This window comes from Anomaloglossus baeobatrachus, chromosome 7 (assembly GCF_048569485.1).
Source record: "Anomaloglossus baeobatrachus isolate aAnoBae1 chromosome 7, aAnoBae1.hap1, whole genome shotgun sequence".
Classification (NCBI taxonomy): domain Eukaryota; kingdom Metazoa; phylum Chordata; class Amphibia; order Anura; family Aromobatidae; genus Anomaloglossus; species Anomaloglossus baeobatrachus.
The window spans coordinates 105,785,763-105,811,560 of record NC_134359.1 but is presented as its reverse complement, the minus strand read 5'-3'; the positions used below and the strand labels follow the sequence as shown (position 1 = coordinate 105,811,560).

Sequence of the window (25,798 nt, the reverse complement as noted above, 5' to 3'; positions counted from 1 at the left end):
GAAATGTGACAGTGGAGTGGGTTAGGGTTGTGGGGATAGGGTGTTGGGGCCACAATATTGGGAATGATGGTCCATTTGGAGGTCTTTAGTACCCGTCAGCTTATGACATGTGGTGACATATTGGGCGGCGATCTCCACCATTGATTCTTCTTCCCCCAGTAGGATGCAGAGTTTCCTCTCCTTGTCCATGAATGGAAAGTCTGGGGTATGAGCGGTAAGTTTCTGGAAGTGGGAAGCCCTCACTGCTGAGTATTTATCACAGTGCAGCAGGAAATGCGCCTCGTCCTCCAGAGCCCCCTGCTGGCAGTGCTGGCACAGTCTGTTCTCCCGCGGCTTGTATGTCTGTCGGTGCCGCCCTGTTTCCACCTCTAGGCTGTGGGCACTCAGTCTGTACAGGCTCAGGGTCTGCCTGTCTTTGGGGTGGTGTAACCTTTCCAGATATGGGGCCAGAGTGTAGTCCCTCCGCAGTGACCGGTAGATGGTGAGTTTCTGGGAGTTCTCTAATTCACTCTTCCAGTCCTCTATGTATTGCATCTTGCAGCTCTCTGAGATCTATTTTATTTGGGCTTTTGTCAGGGTGTGTTGCTCCCTGTGTGTGGGTCTGTCTCTCTCTCTGTGTGTGGGTCTCTCTCTCTCTCTGTGTGTGGGTCTCTCTCTCTCTCTGTGTGTGGGTCTCTCTCTCTCTCTGTGTGTGGGTCTCTCTCTCTCTCTGTGTGTGGGTCTCTCTCTCTCTCTGTGTGTGGGTCTCTCTCTCTCTCTGTGTGTGGGTCTCTCTCTCTCTCTGTGTGTGTGGGTCTCTCTCTCTCTGTGTGTGTGGGTCTCTCTCTCTCTGTGTGTGTGTGGGTCTCTCTCTCTGTGTGTGTGGGTCTCTCTCTCTGTGTGTGTGGGTCTCTCTCTCTGTGTGTGTGGGTCTCTCTCTCTCTGTGTGTGTGGGTCTCTCTCTCTCTGTGTGTGTGGGTCTCTCTCTCTGTGTATGTGGGTCTCTCTCTCTGTGTATGTGGGTCTCTCTCTCTGTGTATGTGGGTCTCTCTCTCTGTGTATGTGGGTCTCTCTCTCTGTGTATGTGGGTCTCTCTCTCTGTGTGTGTGGGTCTCTCTCTCTGTGTATGTGGGTCTCTCTCTCTGTGTATGTGGGTCTCTCTCTCTGTGTATGTGGGTCTCTCTCTCTGTGTATGTGGGTCTCTCTCTCTGTGTGTGTGGGTCTCTCTCTCTCTGTGTGTGTGGGTCTCTCTCTCTGTGTGTGTGGGTCTCTCTCTCTGTGTGTGTGTGGGTCTCTCTCTCTGTGTGTGTGGGTCTCTCTCTCTGTGTGTGTGGGTCTCTCTCTCTGTGTGTGTGGGTCTCTCTCTCTGTGTGTGTGGGTCTCTCTCTCTGTGTGTGTGGGTCTCTCTCTCTGTGTGTGTGGGTCTCTCTCTCTGTGTGTGTGGGTCTCTCTCTCTGTGTATGTGGGTCTCTCTCTCTGTGTATGTGGGTCTCTCTCTCTGTGTATGTGGGTCTCTCTCTCTGTGTATGTGGGTCTCTCTCTCTGTGGGTCTCTTTCTCTCTCCATAATAGGAGTCAATAAAAACTGACCCGTTCCCAGCTCAATTGACTTGAATGTAATCAGGTTTTTTGGTGAACAACTAAAGAGTGGGGTTACATTTTCACCTCAAAATATAGTTTATGACATTCCCTGAGTCAAATGAGGTGGCTTTGAAATATTTTGTGATTGTAAATGCGACGGTAGATTTCTTTAGCGACCATACATACACACATACACTCCGCTTTATATGATAGATTGCATCGCTGCTCTAACAAAGCCATGCTACATGTACTTCCCTTACACATATGTTCCCCTCCTTGGGACATTCAATGTGAATCTATACACCAGCATTGTGTATACTCTATAGTAGCTGCAATAAAAGTGCACAGTATTGTGTGCAGCACTTCAGATAAAAAATCCATTAAACAAACCATTCAGCAGAGAAAAGAAACTAAAGAGGGAGCCTATTGTTATCACATAAAGAAAATGTAAATTCTTACGTCAAGAGAGTATATATGTGGTGACCACCATAAGTGTAGACAGGTAGTCAAAAGAAAGTGCCATAAAATCAAGTGTCTGCCACGAAACAGACCAATTTGTCAGCTGACATACCTCCAGTGTTAAATATCAGTGTACTTTATGTGCTTGTAAAAAGGGCAATGTAATGCCTGCTTTCCTTCAACCAGACAATACTGTGAAAAGAGCAAGTGAAAACAAATGCCGGATTTGTGAAAGAGCTAAAAGGACAGCTCCATGGAGACTGGAACCGCAGTCAACAAGCTTAATTCAGAAGACATGGGTAGATTTCCCCAAGAAATGGATAGAAACTAAAAAAAAGACTAACTTTCAAGCACATATTAAGGAATCCTGATGCTGGTTTACATTGACATCAGTACAATACACAACTAATAAAATAGGCTCGTGTGTTAAAGAAGGGTCCTGTGGAACGCGTTTTTCTCATGCATACCAATATTTTGCCATGGAAGCAGTTCCAGAATCCAAACGTCTATCTGTGTGAAGCTGGAGGCAGTTGTCTAAGAATGTGCGGCCCACACAGATCTGCGTTTTCATCTCTGCCAGCTTGTGTTGTACGGTCTAAGAAGAAAAAAAAAACAATGTACATGAGATCAAATATAAAGAATTAAATGAAGGGAACAGCAAAGTACCTTGCACACAATTCAGATCACTATTAACATAAAACTTGTCCCCCTGCTATTCCCCGGCCTCCCCTCTCTGCCAAACCCTTCACTGGCTTCGCCCAAAGACTCCAGTTGAACACCCTAACCATGACACAAAAAGCCATCCACAACCTGTCTCCTCCATACATCTGTGACCTAGTCTCCCGGTACCTACCTGCACGCAACGTCCAATCCTCACAAGGTCTCCTCGTCTCTTTTCTCCTCTTCCCACTATCGCATACAATATTTCTCTACATATATTCCCCGTACTTTGGAACTCTCTTCCCCATGATATCAGACTTTCACCTACCGTGGAAACCTTCAAACGGAACCTGAAGACCCACCTCTACCAACTACCCTACAACCTGCAGTAACCCCCAGTCCACTAGACTGCAGCATGACCATCTCCAACCTCACCTACTGTATCCTCACCCATCCCCTGTAGACTTTGAGCCCTCGCGGGTAGGGTCCTCTCTCTTCCTACACATGTCTGTGCCTTGTATTGTTCATGAGTATTGTACTTTTTTTTATTATGTTTACCCCTTTTTACATGTAAAGCTCCATGGAATAAATGGGGCTATAATAATAAATACTAGTAATTACAGTTGAAACCAGAAGTTTACATACACTATCTAAAAAGACACATATGCATGTTTTACTCATTATCTGACATGAAATCAAAATAAAAGTTTTCCGTTTTAGGTCAATTGGGAACCAAAATTATTTATATTTGCCAAATGCCAGAATAACGAGAGAGAGAATGTTTTAAGGCATTTTATTACTTTCTGCAAACTCAAAAGTTTACATACACTCAGAACACAATGCCTTTAAACAATATGGGACAGCCCATATGATGATGTCATGTCTTTGGAAGCTTCTTATAGGTTTATTGGCAACATCTGAGTTAAATAGAGACACCTGTGGATGTATTTAATGCACACCTGATTATGAAGCATCATGGGAAAGTCAAAAGAAATAAGACAGGTTCATCCTTGGGTGCAATTTCCAGATGCCTGAAGGTGCCTTGTTCATCTGTACAAACAATTTTACGCAAGTACAAACAAGATGGGAATGTCCAGCTATCATACCACTCAGCAAGGAGATGTGTTCTGTGTACCGGAGATGAACAGGCTTTGGTCAGACATGTGCATATCAACCCAAGAACAAAAGCAAAAGACCTTGGAAAAATGCTGGCGGAAGCTGATAAAATTATGTCATTATATACAGTGAAACAAGTACTGTATCAACATGGCCTGAAAGATCACTCTGCCAGGAAGAAGCCATTACTCCAAAAGAAACATAAAAAAAGCCAGATTAATGTTTGTAAATGCACACAGAAACAAAGACCTTAAGTTTTGGAGACATGTCCTGTGATCTGAGGAAACTAACATTGAACTGTTTGGCCATAATGACCATCGTTACATTTGGAGGAAAAAGGGAGGAGCGTTAAAGCCTAAGAACACCATCCCAACTGTGAAACACAGGGGTGGCAGCATCATGTTGTGGGGTTGTTTTGCTGCAGGAGGGACTGGTGCACTTCAGAAAATAGATGGCATCCTGAGGACAGAAGATTGTGTGGCAATATTGAAGCAACATCTGAAGACATCAGCCAGGAACTTAAAGCTTGGGTGGAAATGGGTCTCCGAAATGGACAAATACCCAAAGCATACTGGAAAACTGGTTACAAAGTGGCTTAAGGATAACAAAGTCAATGTTTTGGAGTGGCCATCACAAAGTCATGATCTCAATCCTATTAAAAATATATGGGCAAAGCTGAAAAGGCCGATGCGAGCAAAGCGACCTACAAACAAGGCTCAGTTACATCAGTTCTGTCAGGAGGAATGGGCCCAAATTCCTACCAACTAATGTGAGAAGCTTGTGGAAGGAGATCCACAACATTTGCCCCAAGTCATACAGTTTAAGGGCAATGGTGCCAAATACTAATTAAATTTAGGTAAACTTTTGACTTTGCAGAAAGTGATCAAAGTGTCTTAAAACATTCTCTTTCTTTCATTATTCTGGCATTTGGCAAATATAAATAATTTTGGTTCCTAATTGACCTAAAACAGGAAAGGCTTATTCTGATTTCATGTCAGATAGTGAGAAAAACCTGCATATGTGTCTGTTTAGAGAGAGTATGTAAACTTCTGCTTTCAACTGTAACTCTGCATTTAAATGTATGTTTGTTGTATGCCAATGTTTGGTATAATTTGAGCATAGTATATATGATAGAGTCCCAGAATGTTACCGCCATCATACATTACTATTCATTATTATGTTTCGGTGTCTTTATATTACCTGTAAGTGTGCAATCGTTTTTCCGAAGGCTTTCCGCTGCTTGACATAATTCCTGGTTTCTTCAAACATAAATTCACAGCTAGCAACTGCCATGTCTGCAATCAGCAGCCTCTCCTGAAATATGACAGAGAAAAAAAAAACAACATGACTGACGTCCAACTAGTTTCGAGGACTGCCTCTTATTGGGCTTTATAGGCATATCTAGTAGATATGTCGTACACAGCTTTGGTGGGAAAAGCCTAAAGGTACCTTCACACATAGCGATAACGATAGCGAGATCGCTGCTGAGTCACAGATTCTGTGGCGCAATAACCACCTCGCCAGCGATCTCGCTATGTTCGACACATAGCAGCGACCTGGCCCCTGGTGTGAGATCGCTGGTCGTGTCGGAATGGCTTGGGCCATTTTTTGATCGTCGAGGTCCTACTGGGCAGGATGCATTGGTGTGTTTGACGCCTTACCAACGACCTCGTTGACGGCTCACAGCTCAGGGTCCCAACGACCACCGATATCGTTATATAGGTCGCTACGGTCGCTGTATCGTTGCTGCGTCGTTGGGAAGATCGGACTGTTTGATATCTCACCAGCGACCACGTAGTGACTTACCAGCGATCCTTATCAGGTCGTATCGTTGTAGGGTTCGCTGGAAAGTCGTTAAATGTGACGGGGGCTTAAGATTTCAGTAGAGGAAATACATTCCAAAACTTTCTCTTTCTTAAGGATTTCACTTCTGTTTATGTTTTTAGAAGAGATCTTCTTATAAACTACTCAATTAATACACACACACAGTACACACACACACACACACACACACACACACACACACACACACACACACAGAGTACACAGTACACTCACACATACCCCTGTAGATTTCAAGACGTTATAGTCCTGATGAGCATTCGTCCCAATCCTGTGCTTGCTGAGCTGAAATTTCTCGCTGGCTAAAGCTGGCTACACACTTCAGATGGCTGTTTAGTGAACACTAGCTTGGCAGACGCCTGTGCCCCTGACCCTCTACGCACACATACTTGACCAAGCATGTATTCTCAGAGTGGAGAGAGAGCAAGCTTCTGGCAGGAGCCTCGTCATAAGGCTAGGTAATCAATAGTCCTGGAAGAAGGGAATTTTGTTTACTTACCGTAAATTCCTTTTCTTCTAGCTCCTATTGGGAGACCCAGACAATTGGGTGTATAGCTTCTGCCTCCGGAGGCCACACAAAGTATTACACTTTAAAAAGTGTAACCCCTCCCCTCTGCCTATACACCCTCCCGTGCATCACGGGCTCCTCAGTTTTGGTGCAAAAGCAGGAAGGAGGAAACTTATAAATTGGTCTAAGGTAAATTCAATCCGAAGGATGTTCGGAGAACTGAAACCATGAACCAAAAGAACAATTCAACATGAACAACATGTGAACACAAAGAACAACAGCCCGAAGGGAACAGGGGCGGGTGCTGGGTCTCCCAATAGGAGCTAGAAGAAAAGGAATTTACGGTAAGTAAACAAAATTCCCTTCTTCTTTGTCGCTCCATTGGGAGACCCAGACAATTGGGACGTCCAAAAGCAGTCCCTGGGTGGGTAAAAGAATACCCCAATAAAAAGAGCCGACAACGGCTCCCTCTTACAGGTGGGCCACCGCCGCCTGAAGGACTCGCCTACCTAGGCTGGCGTCTGCCGAAGCATAGGTATGCACCTGATAGTGTTTCGTGAAAGTGTGCAGACTCGACCAGGTAGCCGCCTGACACACCTGCTGAGCCGTAGCCTGGTGCCGCAATGCCCAGGATGCACCCACGGCTCTGGTAGAATGGGCTTTCAGCCCTGCAGGAATCGGAAGCCCAGAAGAACGGTAGGCTTCAAGAATCGGTTCCTTGATCCACCGAGCCAAGGTTGACTTGGAAGCCTGCGACCCCTTACGCTGGCCAGCGACAAGGACAAAGAGCGCATCAGAACGGCGCAGGGGCGCCGTGCGAGAAATGTAGAGCCGGAGTGCTCTCTCTAGATCTAACAAATGCAACTCCTTTTCACATTGGTGAACTGGATGAGGACAAAAAGAAGGTAAGGAGATATCCTGATTGAGATGAAAAGGGGATACCACCTTAGGGAGAAATTCCGGGACCGGACGCAGCACCACCTTATCCTGGTGAAAAACCAGGAAGGGGGCTTTGCATGACAACGCTGCTAGCTCCGACACTCTACGGAGCGATGTAACTGCCACTAGAAAAGCCACCTTCTGCGAAAGACGTGATAAAGAGATATCCCGTAGCGGCTCGAAAGGTGGTTTCTGAAGAGCCCTTAGCACCCTGTTAAGATCCCAGGGTTCCAGCGGCCGCTTGTAAGGTGGGACTATGTGGCAAACTCCCTGCAGGAACGTGCGGACCTGCGGAAGCCTGGCTAGACGCTTTGAAAAAACACGGAAAGCGCCGATACTTGTCCCTTGAGAGAGCCGAGAGACAAACCCTTGTCCATTCCGGATTGAAGGAAGGAAAGAAAAGTGGGTAAGGCAAAGGGCCAGGGAGTAAAACCCTTGTCAGAGCACCAGGATAAGAAGATCCTCCAAGTTCTGTGAAAGATCTTGGCGGACGTTGGTTTCCTGGCCTGTCTCATAGTGGCAACGACATCTTGAGATAACCCTGAGGACGCTAGGAGCCAGGACTCAATGGCCACACAGTCAGGTTGAGGGCCGCAGAATTCAGATGGAAAAATGGCCCTTGAGACAGCAAGTCTGGACGGTCTGGGAGTGCCCACGGTTGACCTACCGTGAGGTGCCACAGATCCGGGTACCACGACCTCCTCGGCCAGTCTGGAGCGACGAGGATGGCGCGGCGGCAGTCGGACCTGATCTTGCGTAACACTCTGGGCAGCATCGCCAGAGGAGGAAACACATAGGGAAGTTGAAACTGCGACCAATCCTGAACTAATGCGTCCGCCGCCAGAGCTCTGTGATCTTGAGACCGTGCCATGAATGCCGGGATTTTGTTGTTGTGCCGTGACGCCATGAGATCGACGTCCGGCGTTCCCCAGCGGCGACAGATCTCTCGAAACACGTCCGGGTGAAGAGACCATTCCCCCGCGTCCATGCCCTGGCGACTGAGAAAGTCTGCTTCCCAGTTTTCTACGCCCGGGATGTGAACTGCGGAGATGGTGGAGGCTGTGGCCTCCGCCCACAGGAGAATCCGCCGAACTTCCTGGAAGGCTTGACGGCTGCGCGTGCCGCCCTGGTGGTTGATGTACGCGACCGCCGTGGCGTTGTCCGACTGTATGCGGATCTGCCTGCCCTCCAGCCACCGATGGAACGCCTTTAGGGCTAGATACACTGCCCTTATCTCCAGAACATTGATCTGAAGGGAGGACTCTGTCGGAGTCCAGGTTCCCTGAGCCCTGTGGTGGAGAAAGACCGCTCCCCACCCTGACAGACTCGCGTCCGTCGTGACCACAGCCCAGGATGGGGGCAGGAAGGATTTTCCCTGCGACAGAGAAGTGGGGAGAAGCCACCACTGAAGAGAGGTTTTGGCTGCCAGGGAAAGAGAGACGATCCTGTCTAGGGACGTCGACCTCCTGTCCCATTTGCGGAGAATGTCCCATTGGAGTGGACGCAGATGAAACTGCGCAAAGGGGACTGCCTCCATTGCTGCCACCATCTTCCCCAGGAAGTGCATGAGGCGCCTCAAGGGGTGTGACTGGCCCCGAAGAAGAGAGTGCACCCCTGTCTGCAGCGAACGCTGTTTGTCCAGCGGTAGCTTGACTATCGCTGAGAGAGTATGAAACTCCATCCCGAGGTAAGTCAGTGATTGGGTCGGTGTCAATTTGGACTTTGGGAAATTGATGATCCACCCGAACCTCTGGAGAGTCTCCAGAGCGACGGTCAGGCTGTGTGCACCGGGAGGGTGCCTTGACTAGGAGATCGTCTAAGTAAGGGATCACCGAGTGGCCCTGAGAGTGTAGGACCGCCACAACGGATGCCATGACCTTGGTGAGGACCCGTGGGGCTGTCGCCAGGCCTGCCTCGGCTCGCTCGGGGGGCGGAGATGTTCTGAAGAAACGAGTCGGAGGACGAGAGCAGAACTCTATCCTGTAACCGTGAGACAGAATGCCTCTCACCCATCGGTCTTGGACATGTGGCCACCAGGCGTCGCCAAAGCGGGAGAGCCTGCCACCAACCGAGGATGCGGTTTGTGGAGGCCGAAAGTCATGAGGAGGCCGCCTTGGAGACGGTGCCTCCAGCGGTCTTTGGAGGACGTGACTTAGACCGCCATGCAGAAGAGTTCCTCTGGCTCTTCTGTGGCCTGATGGACAAGGATGATTGGGATCTGGCTGAGGGCCGAAAGGACCGAAACCTCGCCTGAATTTTCCGTTGCTGAGGTCTTTTTGGCTTGGATTGGGGTAAGGACGAGTCCTTTCCCTTAGATTGCTTAATAATTTCATCCAATTGCTCGCCAAACAATCGGTCGCCAGAAAAAGGCAAACCGGTCAAGAACTTTTTGGAAGTAGAGTCTGCCTTCCATTCGCGTAGCCACATGGCCCTGCGGACTGCCACCGAATTGGCGGATGCTACCGCTGTACGGCTAGCAGAGTCCAGGACGGCATTCATGGCGTAGGACGAAAAAGCTGACGCCTGAGAAGTCAAAGACGCTACTTGCGGAGCAGAGGTACGTGTGACCGCATTAATCTCCGACAGACAAGCTGAGATAGCTTGGAGTGCCCACACGGCTGCAAAGGCCGGGGCGAAAGACGCGCCTGTGGCTTCAAAGATGGATTTCATTAGGAGCTCTATCTGCCTGTCAGTGGCATCCTTGAGCGATGAAGCGTCAGCCACTGCTACTACGGATCTAGCCGCCAGTCTAGAGACTGGAGGATCCACTTTGGGACATTGAGCCCAACTCTTGACTACGTCAGAGGGGAAGGGGTAACGTGTGTCATTAAGGCGCTTAGAAAAGCGCTTGTCCGGAAAAGCTCTGTGCTTCTGGACAGCATCTCTGAAGTTAGAGTGATCGAAAAACGCACTCCGTGTACGTTTGGGAAACCTAAACTGGTGTTTCTCCTGCTGTGAAGCCGACTCCTCCACAGGTAGAGGCGGGGGAGATAGATCTAGCACCTGGTTGATTGACGCTATAAGGTCATTTACTATGGCGTCCCCTTCAGGTGTATCAAGATTGAGAGCAACGTCAGGGTCAGAGCCCTGGGCTGCGACCTCTGCCTCATCCTCCAGAGAGTCCTCAAGGTGAGACCCCGAACAGCGTGATGAAGTCGGGGAAGATTCCCAGCGAGCCCGCTTAGCCGGTCTGGGACTGCGGTCCGTGCCGGAGTCCTCCACGTGATACCTAGGGGCCACCCCAGGAGCATGCTGCGGCGCAGACCGAGAGGGGCCTGGGGGCGATGACCCCACAGTGCCTGGGGCCTGTGTAAGGGCCGGTCTGGACTGCAAGGCTTTGTGAAAGTGACTCAGAGAGTTTCTCAGCTAAAACGGCAAACTCTGTCCCTGCCGCCTGGACAGGGAAGGCCGGCGGTTCAACCTGGGCCGAGGGTCCCACCAGTGCCCGAGGCTCCGGCTGAGCGAGTGCCACAGGGCCCGAGCATTGCTCACAGTGAGGGTAGGTGGAACCTGCAGGTAGCATAGCCGCACAAGAGGTACAGGTTGCAAAATAACCCTGTGTCTTGGCACCCTTGCTCCTTGTGACCGACATGCTGTTCTCGCCTAGGAGAGTAATCACTGAGGGTATATAGCCAAAGGCTAAACACTGCGGCCGAACCTAGAAAATGTATACAAATATAATATATATATATACAGTTCGGCACCCTAGGGGGACCAACACCGTGTGACCGGTGTGGCTTACCGACCGCCCAGAGCGGTGTGTGTCCACCAGATTCCCTGCCTTGGGTCTCCCAGAGCTGCAGCCAGAAGTCCTCCACCGGCAGAATGTGTTTAAAACATGGCTGCCGGCGTTCTAAGGGGAGGAGGGAGCCGTGGGCGTGTTCAATAAAGTGCGGGAATCTGGTGCCCCAGAGTGATGAGTGAGGGGGGAGGAGGACACTAAAGTATGCTCCAGCCCTCACAGTCGGCGTCAGGCCGACCGTCCCGCCCTTACCCCTGACTGGCAGGCCCGGGGGCGGGAGTTTAATGCACTAGGCCGCAAAAGCCGGGGACTAAATTTAATACCGCGGCCGGCAAGCAGGCGCGGTCGGCGCGGTAGTCCCGGTCGTCACACAATAACAGCAGCCGCTGCAGCGTCTGAGACCAAGTGCTCCATGCACCGTCCCCAAGGGGACACAGAGTACCTTTATGATGCAGGGCCTGTCCCTGATGATACTCCGTCTCCTGTCCGTCAGAATCCCACAGGGGCTGCGGAGGGAGCCCGGTCCCAGTGCCTGGATGACCGGTTAGGATCCCACTTCTCCCAGAGCCTCTAAGGGATGGGGAAGGAAAACGGCATGTGGCTCCAGCCTTTGTACCCGCAATGGGTACCTCAACCTTAACAGCACCGCCGACTTAGTGGGGTGAGAAGGGAGCATGCCGGGGGCCCTGTTAGGGGCCCTCTTTTCTTCCATCCGATACAATCAGCAGCTGCTGCTGACTAAATGTGGAGCTTGCGTGAATGTGTGCCTCCTTCAACACAAAGCATAAAACTGAGGAGCCCGTGATGCACGGGAGGGTGTATAGGCAGAGGGGAGGGGTTACACTTTTTAAAGTGTAATACTTTGTGTGGCCTCCGGAGGCAGAAGCTATACACCCAATTGTCTGGGTCTCCCAATGGAGCGACAAAGAAAAAAAACGTTAAAGTCTCTACACCGAGCTTGTTCTGGCGATTGGCCTTTATCCTTTAACATATTGCTGTACAGTGCCTAGTAGAGTAACTGTTCTTCTGCATTGTAGGATCTGAGCTGTTAGCGATGTGCTTTGTCAAGCTTATTGATGCTTTCTAAAAAAAAAACGGTATAACTGTCATGGGTGTGCCTCGCTCTAGGGGGGACCTCTGGTGAGTCTAGGACCAGAGGGTCACGGCGTCTTCTTGTGCGCAGATCTTCAGCTTGTGTTTAAAATGTTTTTGCTTTCTTTTGCTGCTTTAGGGGTAAAGGACTCTTTCCTATCTGGCTATCCTTTAAAGCCTTAATCTCAGGTACAGCACTGATTAAAGAATCACATCATTCTTATACAGATCACTTTGTAAGGAGTTTCTTGACAATTGCAGCTATGGTGTTAACTGCATTGGAGCATGTTCCTTTTTGTGTCTATTTCCCCCTTTCCCCTACCCCTATGTTGTGTTAGTGCAGTGGTAAGACTAGTGCACTCACCAGCCTTCTCACTAGCCAAAGAAAGTTTAGGGCAAGTCAGGGCCTAGGGACGTGATCGGCAACAAGGGGAAGGACTCGTATAGGGACGTTAGGGAGTGCAGGAATCAGCTTCAGGTGAGTGCAGGAGGTGACCTCGCTCTCCTCTCCCTAGCATCAGGGCCCATCGTTGTATCATGCTCCTGGTGTACCGTTTGTTGCGGCACTTGAGTGTTTTCTTATTAGTCACTGCGTGGCAATAAGTGTCTTTACTCTAGACAGCAACTGAAACTACCTTCAATCATTTATCCTACCTATAAGTCAACTTTATTTTCGAATATACCATTTGACACACTTGCCTTTTTTGGATACCATGTAAATGGTAATCATATTGCCGTCAATTAATCTACCGCTTCCTAAAACAAGACAAAAAGTGACCCCATTCATCAGCACATCGTCTTACATCTATCACAAGAACATACCTGGGGAAGTTCTGCCATCAAGTAGTAGAAGCCTTTATTTTCCTCTCCCAATAAAGCATCGGCAGGGAGTCTGACATCTTCAAAGAACAATTCTGCGGTGTCCTAGAATGAAAGCAGAGACCTTTATTTGTATGACAGCAACAAGAATAGCATTATGCAATCTTCCAACACAAAGAAGGTGACATTCAGAGAGAAAATGCAGGTTTAATGTTGTACAAAACACTTCACAAACTGTAGGAGGTAAAAAGCTTAAGGATGTTAAAGGAAGAAAAAAAAAAAAAAATAAATTTGTTTTTTAGACGATATACCGTAGTTACTCAGATGTTCTATTATAGCTCATAAAGTAAGTGTATTATATTCTTGTGCTTGTACTATGCCAACAACTTACAGTCTAAAGGCCGCTTTACACACTGCGATCTCGCTAGCGAGATCGCTAGCGTGCGTATCCGCACCCGTCGTTTGTGCGTCACGGGCAAATCGCTGCCCGTGGTGCATAACATCGCTCGGACCTGTCACACTATACTTACCTGCCTAGCGACGTCGCTGTGACCGGCGAACCGCCTCCTTTCTAAGGGGGAGGTTCGTTCGGCGTCACAGAGACATCACTAAGCGGGCGCCCAATCGAAGCGGAGGGGCAGAGATGAGCGGGCCGAACATCCCGCCCACCTCCTACCTTCCTCATTGCGGGCGGCCGCAGGTAAGGTGAGGTTCCTCGTTCCTGCGGTGTCACACGTAGCGATGTGTGCTGCCGCAGGAACGACGAACAACCTGCATCCTGCAACAGCAACGATATTTGGGAAAGGAGGAGCATATCAACGATCAACGATAAGGTGAGTATTTTTGCTCGTTAGCGGTCGCTCGTACGTTTCACACGCAACGACGTCGCTAACGAGGCCGGGTGTGTGTCACGAATTCCGTGACCCCAACGACATCGCGTTAGCAATGACATTGTGTGTAAAGCAGCCTTCAGGCTATGTGCCCACGGGACTATGTACCCGCGGATTTTGCCACAGAAAGCTTGCGAATTTATCTGCATTTTCTAGATAAATGCGCAGGTTTCAGCATGTACAGACACGCCCCACGCTATCCTATGGGACATGGGGAGTGCGGTGTCCATGCTGCGGTATATGCGGCTGCGGAACATTCTGCGGATGTCTCGCAGCCGCACGTAACTGCATGTCAATTATACCTGCGGAAATCCCAGCCCTCCACTATGGAGATAGAGGTCGGGACATCCGCAGGTAAGTTGCATGTATGTCCGCGGGTTTTCCGCAGATATTTCGCTGGAATCCCGCAGATACGGATAGCTGAGAATTCCGGTGAGCTGGTGCAGGAAACCTGCGGATGTACCTGCGGATATATCCGCAGATACATAGTCCCGTGGGCACATAGCCTAAAAAGAGGGCCTAACAGTGCAAAAACTGTGCGTATCCCCTTCCAGAAAATCTGTTGTGTTTTACAGTGTATAGTGTAGGACCCCCCTATTGAGATTTGCCGTGACGTTGGCAGGGGTGGCTCAAAGAATTGATCAATTATTTGCTAAAAGAAGGGAATTTTGTTTACTTACCGTAAATTCCTTTTCTTCTAGCTCCAATTGGGAGACCCAGACAATTGGGTGTATAGCTATGCCTCCGGAGGCCACACAAAGTATTACACTAAAAGTGTAAAGCCCCTCCCCTTCTGCCTATACACCCCCCGTGCTCACGGGCTCCTCAGTTTTGGTGCAAAAGCAAGAAGGAGGAAAAAATTATAATTGGTTTAAAGTAAATTCAATCCGAAGGAATATCGGAGAACTGAAACCATTCAACATGAACAACATGTGTACACAAAAAAACAGGGGCGGGTGCTGGGTCTCCCAATTGGAGCTAGAAGAAAAGGAATTTACGGTAAGTAAACAAAATTCCCTTCTTCTTTGTCGCTCCATTGGGAGACCCAGACAATTGGGACGTCCAAAAGCAGTCCCTGGGTGGGTAAATAATACCTCATAATAGAGCCGTAACCGGCTCCGTCCTACAGGTGGGCAACCGCCGCCTGAAGGACTCGCCTACCTAGGCTGGCATCTGCCGAAGCATAGGTATGCACCTGATAGTGTTTCGTGAAAGTGTGCAGGCTCGACCAGGTAGCCGCCTGACAAACCTGCTGAGCCGTAGCCTGGTGCCGCAAAGCCCAGGACGCTCCCACGGCCCTGGTAGAATGGGCCTTCAGCCCTGAGGGAACCGGAAGCCCGGAGGAACGATAAGCCTCGAGAATTGGTTCCTTGATCCACCGAGCCAGGGTTGATTTGGAAGCTTGTGTCCCTTTACGCTGGCCAGCGACAAGGACAAAGAGTGCATCCGAGCGGCGCAGGGGCGCCGTACGAGAAATGTAGAATCTGAGTGCTCTCACCAGATCTAACAAGTGCAAATCCTTTTCACATTGGTGAACTGGATGAGGACAAAAAGAGGGTAAGGAGATATCCTGATTGAGATGAAAGGGGGATACCACCTTAGGGAGAAATTCCGGAACCGGACGCAGAACCACCTTGTCCTGGTGAAACACCAGGAAGGGGGCTTTGCATGACAGCGCTGCTAGCTCAGACACTCTCCGAAGCGAAGTGACTGCTACTAGGAAAACCACCTTCTGCGAAAGGCGTGAGAGAGAGATATCCCTCATTGGCTCGAACGGTGGTTTCTGAAGAACCATCAGCACTCTGTTCAGATCCCAGGGTTCTAACGGACGCTTGTAAGGAGGTACGATGTGACAAACCCCCTGCAGGAACGTGCGTACCTGTGGAAGTCTGGCTAGGCGCTTCTGAAAAAAGACAGAGAGCGCAGAGACTTGTCCCTTAAGGGAGCCTAGTGACAAACCCTTTTCTAATCCGGATTGAAGGAAGGACAGAAAAGTGGGCAAGGTAAACGGCCAGGGAGAAACACCCTGAGCAGAGCACCACGACAGGAATATTTTCCACGTCCTGTGGTAGATCTTGGCGGACGTTGGTTTCCTAGCCTGTCTCATGGTGGCAATGACCTCTTGAGAAAATCCTGAAGACGCTAGGATCCAGGACCCAATGGCCACACAGTCAGGTTCAGGGCCGCAGAATTCAGATGGACAAACGGCCCTTGAGACAGCAAGTCTGGTCGGTCTGGTAGTGCCCACGGTTGGCCGACCGTGAGATGCCACAGATCCGGATACCACGACCTCCTCGGCCAGTCTGGAGCGACGAGGATGGCGCGGCGGCAGTCGGCCCTGATCTTGCGTAACACTCTGGGCAACAGTGCCAGAGGAGGAAACACATAAGGGAGTTGAAACTGCGACCAATCCTGAACTAAGGCGTCTGCCGCCAGAACTCTGTGATCTTGAGACCGTGCCATGAACGTCGGGACCTTGTTGTTGTGCCGGGACGCCATTAGGTCGACGTCCGGCATGCCCCAGCGGCGACAGATCTCCTGAAACACGTCCGGGTGAAGAGACCATTCCCCTGCGTCCATGCCCTGGCGACTGAGAAAGTCTGCTTCCCAGTTTTCTACGCCCGGGATGTGAACTGCGGATATGGTGGAGGCTGTGGCTTCCACCCACAGGAGAATCCGCCGAACTTCCTGGAAGGCTTGCCGACTGCGTGTCCCGCCTTGGTGGTTGATGTATGCCACCACTGTGGAGTTGTCCGACTGAATTCGGATCTGTTTGCCTTCCAGCCACGGCTGGAACGCCTTTAGGGCAAGATACACTGCCCTTATCTCCAGAACATTGATCTGAAGGGAGGACTCTGTCTGAGTCCAAGTCCCCTGAGCCCTGTGGTGGAGAAAGACCGCTCCCCACCCTGACAGGCTCGCGTCCGTCGTGACCACAGCCCAGGATGGGGGCAGGAAGGATTTCCCCTTCGACAGAGAAGTGGGAAGAAGCCACCACTGAAGGGAAGCTTTGGCTGCCCGAGAAAGGGAGACGTTCCTGTCGAGGGACGTCGACTTCCTGTCCCATTTGCGGAGAATGTCCCATTGAAGTGGGCGTAGATGAAACTGCGCAAAAGGAACTGCCTCCATTGCTGCCACCATCTTCCCTAGGAAGTGCATGAGGCGCCTCAGGGGGTGTGACTGACCATGAAGGAGAGACTGCACCCCTGTCTGTAGTGAACGCTGTTTGTTCAGCGGAAGCTTCACTATCGCTGAGAGAGTATGAAACTCCATGCCAAGATATGTTAGTGATTGGGCCGGTGTCAGATTTGACTTTGGAAAATTGATGATCCACCCGAAACTCTGGAGAGTTTCCAGAGCAATGTTCAGGCTGTGTTGGCATGCCCCTTGAGAGGGTGCCCTTGACAAGAAGATCGTCTAAGTAAGGGATCACCGAGTGTCCCTGAGAGTGTAGGATTGCCACCACTGTTGCCATGACCTTGGTGAAGACCCGTGGGGCTGTCGCCAGGCCAAAAGGTAGTGCCACGAACTGAAGGTGTTCGTCCCCTATGGCGAAGCGCAGGAAGCACTGATGCTCTGGCGCAATCGGTACGTGGAGATAAGCATCTTTGATGTCTATTGATGCCAGGAAATCTCCTTGGGACATTGAGGCGATGACGGAGCGGAGCGATTCCATCAGGAACCGCCTGGTTTTCACATGCTTGTTGAGCAGCTTTAGGTCCAGAACGGGACGGAAGGATCCGTCCTTTTTTGGCACCACGAACAAGTTGGAGTAAAAATCGTGACCCCGTTGCTGAAGAGGAACCGGGATCACCACTCCTTCCGCCTTCAGGGTGCCCACCGCCTGCATAAGAGCCTCGGCTCTGTCGGGGGGTGGAGATGTTCTGAAGAAACGAGTCGGAGGACGAGAGTTGAACTCTATCCTGCAACCGTGAGATAGAATGTCTCTCACCCATCGGTCTTTTACTTGTGGCAGCCAGGCGTCGCAAAAGCGGGAGAGCCTGCCACCGACCGAGGATGCGGTTTGAGGAGGCCGAAAGTCATGAGGAGGCCGCTCTGGGAGCGGTTCCTCCGGCGGTCTTTTTAGGACGTGACTTAGACCGCCATGCATCGGAGTTCCTCTGATCTTTCTGAGGCCTTTTGGACGAGGAAAATTGAGATCTGCCCGCGGTCCGAAAGGACCGAAACCTCGATTGTACTTTCCGTGGTTGAGGTCTGTTTGGTTTGGACTGGGGTAAGGATGAATCCTTTCCCTTGGATTGTTTAATGATTTCATCCAATCGCTCACCAAACAAGCGGTCGCCAGCCAATGGCAAACCGGTTAAGAACTTTTTGGAAGCAGAGTCTGCCTTCCATTCACGTAGCCACATGGCCCTGCGGAGTACCACCGAGTTGGCGGATGCCACCGCCGTACGGCTCGCAGAGTCCAGGATAGCATTAATGGCGTAGGACGCGAACGCCGACGCCTGATTGGTTAAGGACACCACTAGCGGGGCAGATGTACGTGTTACTGCATGAATCTGCGCCTGACAAGCTGAGATAGCTTGGAGTGCCCATACGGCAGCGAATGCTGGGGCAAAAGACGCGCCTATAGCTTCATAGATGGATTTCAACCATAGTTCCATCTGTCTGTCAGTGGCATCTTTGAGTGAAGCCCCATCTTCCACTGCAACTATGGATCTAGCCGCCAGTCTGGAGATTGGAGGATCCACCTTAGGACACTGAGTCCAGCCCTTGACAACCTCGGGGGGGGGAAGGGATAACGTGTGTCCTTAAGGCGCTTGGAAAAACGCTTGTCTGGACAGTCTCGGTTTTTCTGGATTGCCTCTCTGAAGTCAGAGTGATCCAGAAACATATTCAATGTATGCTTTGGAAACCTGAAACGGAATTTCTCCTGAGAAGCAGACTCCTCAATTGGAGGAGCTGGGGGAGAAATATCCAACACCTGATTGATGGTCGCTATAAGGTCATTCACTACTGCGTCACCTTCAGGTGTATCTAGGTTGAGAGCGGCTTCAGGATCAGAATCCTGATCTGATACCTCCGCTTCATCCTCCAGAGAGTCCCCCTGCTGGGACCCTGAACAGTGTGATGAAGTGGAGGGAATTTCCCAGCGACCCCGCTTGGGCGGCCTGGGACTGCGGTCCGTGTCAGAGACCTCACCCTGGGACCTATGGCTTACCCCCGGGGCACTTTGCTGTTCCAATTGAGGGGGACCAGGGGTCAAGGATTGGACAGTGCCCGGGGCCTGAATCACCGGTCTGGACTGCAATGCTTCCAGTATTTTAGCAGACCATTTATCCATAGTCTCAGACAGTTTGTCAGCAAAGGCTGCAAACTCCGTCCCTGTCACCTGGACAGTGGTAGCAGGTGGATCCACCTGGGCCACCTGTAGCAGAGGCTCCGGCTGAGTAAGTGCCACAGGTGCCGAGCATTGCACACAATGAGGGTCAGTGGAACCTGCCGGTAGTACAGCTGTACATGAGGTACAGGTTGCAAAGTACGCCTGTGCTTTGGCACCCTTGCTTTTTGCAGAGGACATGTTGTCTCCTCTGAGAACAACCAGGAGGGTATATAGCCAAGAATCAACAGAGCGACCGTACAGTGCAATGTATAGCCTATAAGCCTATATATATATATATATACACACTTCGGTACTCAGTGGGGCCAGCACCACAGGTGCTGCTTACCGACCGCTCAGAGCGGTTGTGTGGTCACCAGATTCCCTGCCTGGGTCTCCCTGTGTTGTCTCTCCTCTCCAGCGTCTGAATCGCCGACAGGAATGGCTGCCGGCGTTCTGTGGGGAGGAGGAGACCGTGGGCGTGCCCAAGAAAAGTGCGGGAACCCAGTGCCCCACTGTACTGAGTGAGGAGGGAGGAGGATACTAATGTATGCTCCAGCCCTCCGCTGACGATTCGTGCAGCATCCCGCCCCTCCCCTGACTGGCAGGCCTGTGGGCGGGAATAAACGACACTAGGCCGCAGAAGCCGGGGACTAAAGTTATAAGCGCGGCCGGCAATAAGCGCGGCCGCGCGTAGTCCCCCGGCGCACTAACACCTCCAGCAGTGCTGGAAAGTGTCTGGCACAAGCGCTCCATGTCCGGCGCACTAACACACCCAGCCGAGCTGGAAAGTGTCTGGCACAAGCGCTCCATGTCCGGCGCACTAACACACCCAGCAGTGCTGGAAAGTGACTGGCACAAGCGCTCCATGTCCGGCGCACTAACACACCCAGCAGAGCTGGAAAGTGTCTGGCACAAGCGCTCCATGTCCGGCGCACTAACACACCCAGCAGAGCTGGAAAGTGTCTGGCACAAGTGCTCCATGCCCGGCGCACTAACACACCCAGCCGTGCTGTAATGTGTATGGCACCAGCGCTCCATGCGCGGTCCCCACGGGGACACAGAGTACCTCATAGTAGCAGGGCCTTGTCCCTGACGATACCCAGCTCCTATCCTGCAGATTCCCAGAGGCTGCGGAGGGAGCACGGTCCCAGTGCCTGGAGACCGATCCGGATCCCACTTCACCCAGAGCCCATTAAGGGATGGGGAAGGAAAACAGCATGTGGCTCCTGCCTGTGTACCCGCAATGGGTACCTCAACCTTAACAACACCGCCGACAAAGTGGGGTGAGAAGGGAGCATGCTGGGGGCCCTGTTATGGGCCCTCTTTTCTTCCATCCGACCTAGTCAGCAGCTGCTGCTGACTAAGCTGTGGAGCTATGCGTGCATGTGTGCCTCCTTCGCACAAAGCATAAAAACTGAGGAGCCCGTGAGCACGGGGGGTGTATAGGCAGAAGGGGAGGGGCTTTACACTTTTAGTGTAATACTTTGTGTGGCCTCCGGAGGCATAGCTATACACCCAATTGTCTGGGTCTCCCAATGGAGCGACAAAGAAATCTCATTTTTTTATTGTCATGCCTGATTTTGGTTTGCAATGTATTCCTCCTGTTGGTAGCTGTTCACATTCAGTTGCCTCACCCTTTCCACAGGCATTGCTAATTAAGCACCATACTTGGATCTGGTCCGCCTTTATCAATGGTTGCTGTCTGGCACTGGGAGGGTCAGTTCTGATATAGTCCTGGTATGTGTAGAGCTTGCTCCACATGCTGGGACCTGGGCTGGCCTCTATCCATAATTGCCTCTTTTGCATCATGGAAGCGGCTATATACAGGTTACAGGTATGTGTGCTCCATTATGGTTCTGCTTTTAAACTTTATCTAGGAGGCTGCATGGCACATGAAATACATAATATAGTTTAGGACCCCCTTATTGAGATTTGCCGTGACGTTGGCAGGGGTGGCTCAAAGAATTGATCAATTATTTGCTAAAAATCTCATTTTTTTATTGTAGTACAGTTGGAATAAATCTGTGAATTTGCACTTGTTATATGATGCATGCCATTTTCAGATCGTGCTGGCTCCTTTTTCCCTTTTCTGTGTTTTACAGTGCCATAGTGCATAACATTTTAAGAAATGTCATGCATGTGCTGAAAAAATACATCTTAGGCATAAATTGAAAGGAGCTGCGGGAATTGAGATATTTTCTAGATGCAGGTGAAAATTTCTCTTTTTGTATCCCAAAGGGTGAAATATGAGGCTCCCCAGCTCCTTTATAATGACATCCATAGCAGTAAATGTCGCTGTGACTATTGCTGCAGGGGGTCTACACTGGAGTCTTTATGTGGGAACATAGCATAACTGGGTTTAATAAGTGGAGCTAACGGCATCATAGGGATAAAAACCTTCAGGCAGCCTGGGTTTCTCAAACATGTGCTCATAATATTTCTCTGAAACTATTCTTAGGTTATGTGCACACGTTGCTTTTTTTCATGCGTTTTTCCTTGCAGATTTTAATTAGTACTGTAAGGAAAAACGTATGCCAGCGAAGTCTATGAGAATCCTCAAATTTTGATGCAGAAAGAGCAGCAGCATGTCAATTCTTTCTGCTTTTTTTCTGCGTTTCTATAATCCCCTGTAATGCTTGATCACTGTAGTGGATCATATCTCTCAGTGTTGCACTCGCAGCACTGATACTTCACCTCACACCATGCATCTCACATGGTCTGTGAGGCGATCCGTAGCTAAGTAACCCTAAAGAGGGCTTTACATGCTACGACATCGCTAATGCGAACTCGTTGGGGTCACGGAATTGGTGACGCACATCCGGCCGCATTAGCGATGTCGTTGCGTGTGACACCGATGAGCGATTTTGCATCGTTGCATAAACGTGCAAAATCGCTCATCGGTGACATGGGGGTCCATTCTCAAAAATCGTTACTGCAGCAGCAACGAGGTTGTTCCTCGTTCCTGCGGCAGCATACATCGCTCCGTGTGACGCCGCAGGAACGAGGAAGCTCTCCTTACCTGCCTCCCGGCTGCTATGCGGAAGGAAGGAGGTGGACGGGATGTTACGTCCCGCTCAGCTCCGCCCCTCCGCTGCTATTGGGCGGCCGCTCAGTGACATCGCTGTGACGCCGCACGGACAGCCCCTTAGAAAGGAGGCGGTTCGCCGGTCACAGCAACGTCGCCGGGCAGGTAAGTATGTGTGACGGGTCTGGGCGATGTTGTGCGGCACGGGCAGCGATTTGCCCGTGTCGTGCAACAGATGGGGGCGGGTACCCACACTAGCGATATTGGGACCGATATCGCAGTGTGTAAAGCCCGCTTAAGTCGTCTTTGTGACAACCCAGGGTTGCCATGGCAGTGATTGGGTCCCTGTAGTCACATTACAGGGACCTGATTGCCAGGGAGAGGTAAGTGATTTCTCTCCCTGCCTCCTGAATACTGCGATCACATTGATCGCAGAATTTTGTGGGTGAAACTGCTGGAAGCAGCGTGGGCACTTCTTGGGCAGCGAGAGCCAGGTCCCGGCTGTAACATCAGCTGGAGACAGGGCGGCGATCGCAGGGGTACATCAAAGGAACCCCCGCAATTGCAATGACTAAAGAAAAAAAAAGTATGAAAAACGTATATGAAAAAACATTCAAATGCCATTAAAAAAAATAAATAAATAATCTGGTATTTTTTTGCGGTGTTTTTCCTGACAAAACATGCAGTTTTGTGTGCAGAAAATCTGCTCTGTGGGCACATAGCCTTAAACAATAGCAGATTTGTTGAACAAGTGTTTAATGAAAAGATAAAACTTAACGCCCACCTACCGGTATATACTCAAGTTAAACCCTTCATTATATGGCTATTTTCTAATTTTGGGTTTTCGCTTTTTACTCTTCTTCCAAGAGCCATAGCCGTTTTATTTTTCTGCTGACACAGCCATATGAGGGCTTGTTTTTTTACAGGACGAGTTTTACTTTTGAATTACACTATTTTACCATGTGATTAATTTCTTTTTACCACTTTCTAATAAAAGTGCATCAAAAATTGTAAAAAAAGTACAATTCCACAATTGTTTTTCCATTTTTTTTTTATTTATCATGTTAACTATACAGTTAAAATGACCTGCCAATATATTACGATTACTAAGATAGCAAACATGAATATTTTTTTTTTTATTTACGCGGAGAAAAAAATAAGTGGAAGTGTGTAAAAAAAAAAAAACAAAAACATTTTACTTGTGTCACCATTTTCCAAGAGCAGTGATGATTTCAATTTATGGTCGACGTGGCTGTGTGTGGGCTTGTTTTTGTGCCCTGAGCCAACATTTTTATTGATACTGCATTGGGTTAGATATGATGTTTTGAGCCCTTCTTATTGTGTTTTTGTTGCAGTAGCTGAAAAAACATAACTCTGACAGTTAGGTATTTTTTTTCTCATTATGCCATTTACTGATCAGGCTTATTTTTTACGTAGATAGAACTTTTATATATGTAGTGATACCAAATGCGCTTATTCCTCTACTTTTAATGGAGGAAAAGGGAATTGATTTGATTTTATATTTTTAAAAAACATTTTTTTTTCAGTTTTCACTGAACTTGTCTACTTTGGGAACTTGAACCTATGATCATCTTATCGCTTGTACTCTACATGGCAGAGCCACTGTATTGCTGTATATAGCAAACCTCACGGTTTCCTGTGAACACTAGCCAGAAGCTGACACTCATCGTAGTACGACCATGATAGGCATAGGGGTCTTAAGCAGACCCTTGCCCATCATGGTAACCCATCGGCGTCCCGCATTCAGGTCACATCACACATGGAATAATGCACACCCATGCCGACACACTGTAAATGACCCTATCATAGAGTGGTATCGAGATTTATCAGGTTAACGCCATGGGTGGAGCTCGGATCCATGCGCAGCTGTTAGAAGCAGATGATGGCTGAATATCATAGCCATCATGTGCCGGGAAAGATGCAGGCTCAGGAACTGAGCCCGTATCAAAGTCAGAGAGCTGGCATACGACGTAACTTTAAGTCATATGTCAGTAAAGGGTTATACACTATGTCCTTGCTTTAGAAAAGGGGTTCCTGGTCTCAATTAAAAGGGACCGAATCCCATCCTGTACAACAGCCCTACATGTAAAGTAAAGGCACAGCCTATCAGGCCACTCACCTGTGCTTTTAGACCAATTTTCTCAAGTTTCTTTCCCTTGATGAAACCTTTAGTGCCATTGTCCACAAGGAAGAGGCTGATCCCATGAGCTGGAGTGCGGGCCTCACGGTTAGTCATTGCCACCACAATAACAACGTCACTCAGCCATCCATTTGTAATAAATACCTACAAATAAAAAGTTTATACATTAACTTATACAATTAGTAATGAAAAATCCATTGGTGCTTTAGGGTTGAGTCTCATGAGCCATGGTGAAGTAAAGAGAAATACTGCAACCGTTAGTTTTCAATTATATGGGCGGCACGGTGGCTCAGTGGTTAGCACTGCAATCTTGCAGCGCTGGGGTCCTGGATTCAAATCCCACCAAGGACAACATCTGCAAGGAGTTTGTATGTTCTCCACGTGTTTGTGTGGGTTTCCTCCAAGTTCTCTGGTCTCTCATACTCCAAAAGACATACAGATAGGGAATTTAGATGGTGAGCCCCAATGGGGACAGTGTTGCCAATGTATGTAAAGCGCTGTGGAATTAATGGCGCTATATAAAGTGAATATTATATTATTATTAGGGATGATCGAATACTTCCATTATCCGGGTTTGCGAATATTTTCTGAATACCTCGCCGCTATTTGACTATTCGATGCGCAATGTAAGTCTATGGGAAGCCCGAATAGTTCCGAATAGTTGTTATTCGGGTTTCCCATAGACTTACATTGCGCATCGAATATTCGGGAATAGTGGTGATGTATTCGGAAATTATTCGCGAAGCCGGATAATCAAAGTATTCGATCATCCCTAATTATTATAATTTGGGAAAGGCACACTCCACTAGCAAGTTAAATTTAAAAAAATTGAGTTTTTGGGTAAAATGATCAACTATTAGAACATTAAAAATGACATAAAAAGGGCAAATGCAGATGTTCAGAGTTCAGATGGCAAAAGTGTGTCGGTGACTCACAGCCCCCATGTGTATATGAATGGAAAACAATAAGATATCAACAGTGTCAGTAATGCAGAAACCATTATTATGACTACTTCTGGGCTATCTGACCCGTGAAACATACGTCGGGTTTTTGCAGCACTGTGTCGGCATTTCTTCCTCCTCACAAGCCCCCCTCTAGTAGGCATACTCATTATTCTGCAATTTTTTGATCACTTATATATGCAATTTATTCTAATGATTTATTCTAGTAGAAACAGGCACAGTGAACAGTCTGTGCACTACTATTATTCTAAACGACTTATGTGCACAGCAAAAATGGATCGGTTACAACCAGCCATATTTTGTTGGTAGTAATTACATTACATACTCAGTGCACTACTGTTATTCTGCTATTTCTTGTGTTCCTGCTAGAAGTAGTCATAGCGAATGGTTTCTACTTTTGATACCCTACTGTTTTTCATTCATTTACGCTTGGGGGCTGTGAGTCACCGGCACACTTTTGCCATTTGAACCCTGTATATACACTTGCACTTTTTATGTCATTTTTAAGGTTATAATAAAGTTTATAAATTTGCACAAAAACTCAATTTTTTTCTCCTTTTTTGTAATTAAAGGGAATCTGTCACCAGGTTTTTGCTTAACCAGCTGAAAGCAGCATAATGTAGAGACAGAGACCCTGATTCCAGCAAGTTGTCACTTACTGAGCTGTTATGATAAAATCA

General features: G+C 49.0%; 1 protein-coding gene across 1 annotated transcript in view; it reads right to left on the bottom strand.

The window, feature by feature from the left end:
* Positions 1-25,798, bottom strand: part of ACADL (acyl-CoA dehydrogenase long chain) — a 56,106-nt gene that overhangs the window by 7,012 nt on the left and 23,296 nt on the right. Inside the window, exons 6-9 of the mRNA XM_075318954.1 lie at positions 24,136-24,300; positions 12,740-12,841; positions 4,995-5,108; positions 2,486-2,613 (exon numbers count right to left, since the gene is read on the bottom strand). Of these exons, the coding sequence (XP_075175069.1) occupies positions 2,486-2,613; positions 4,995-5,108; positions 12,740-12,841; positions 24,136-24,300 (509 nt within the window). The remainder of the gene's footprint in view (positions 1-2,485; positions 2,614-4,994; positions 5,109-12,739; positions 12,842-24,135; positions 24,301-25,798) is intronic.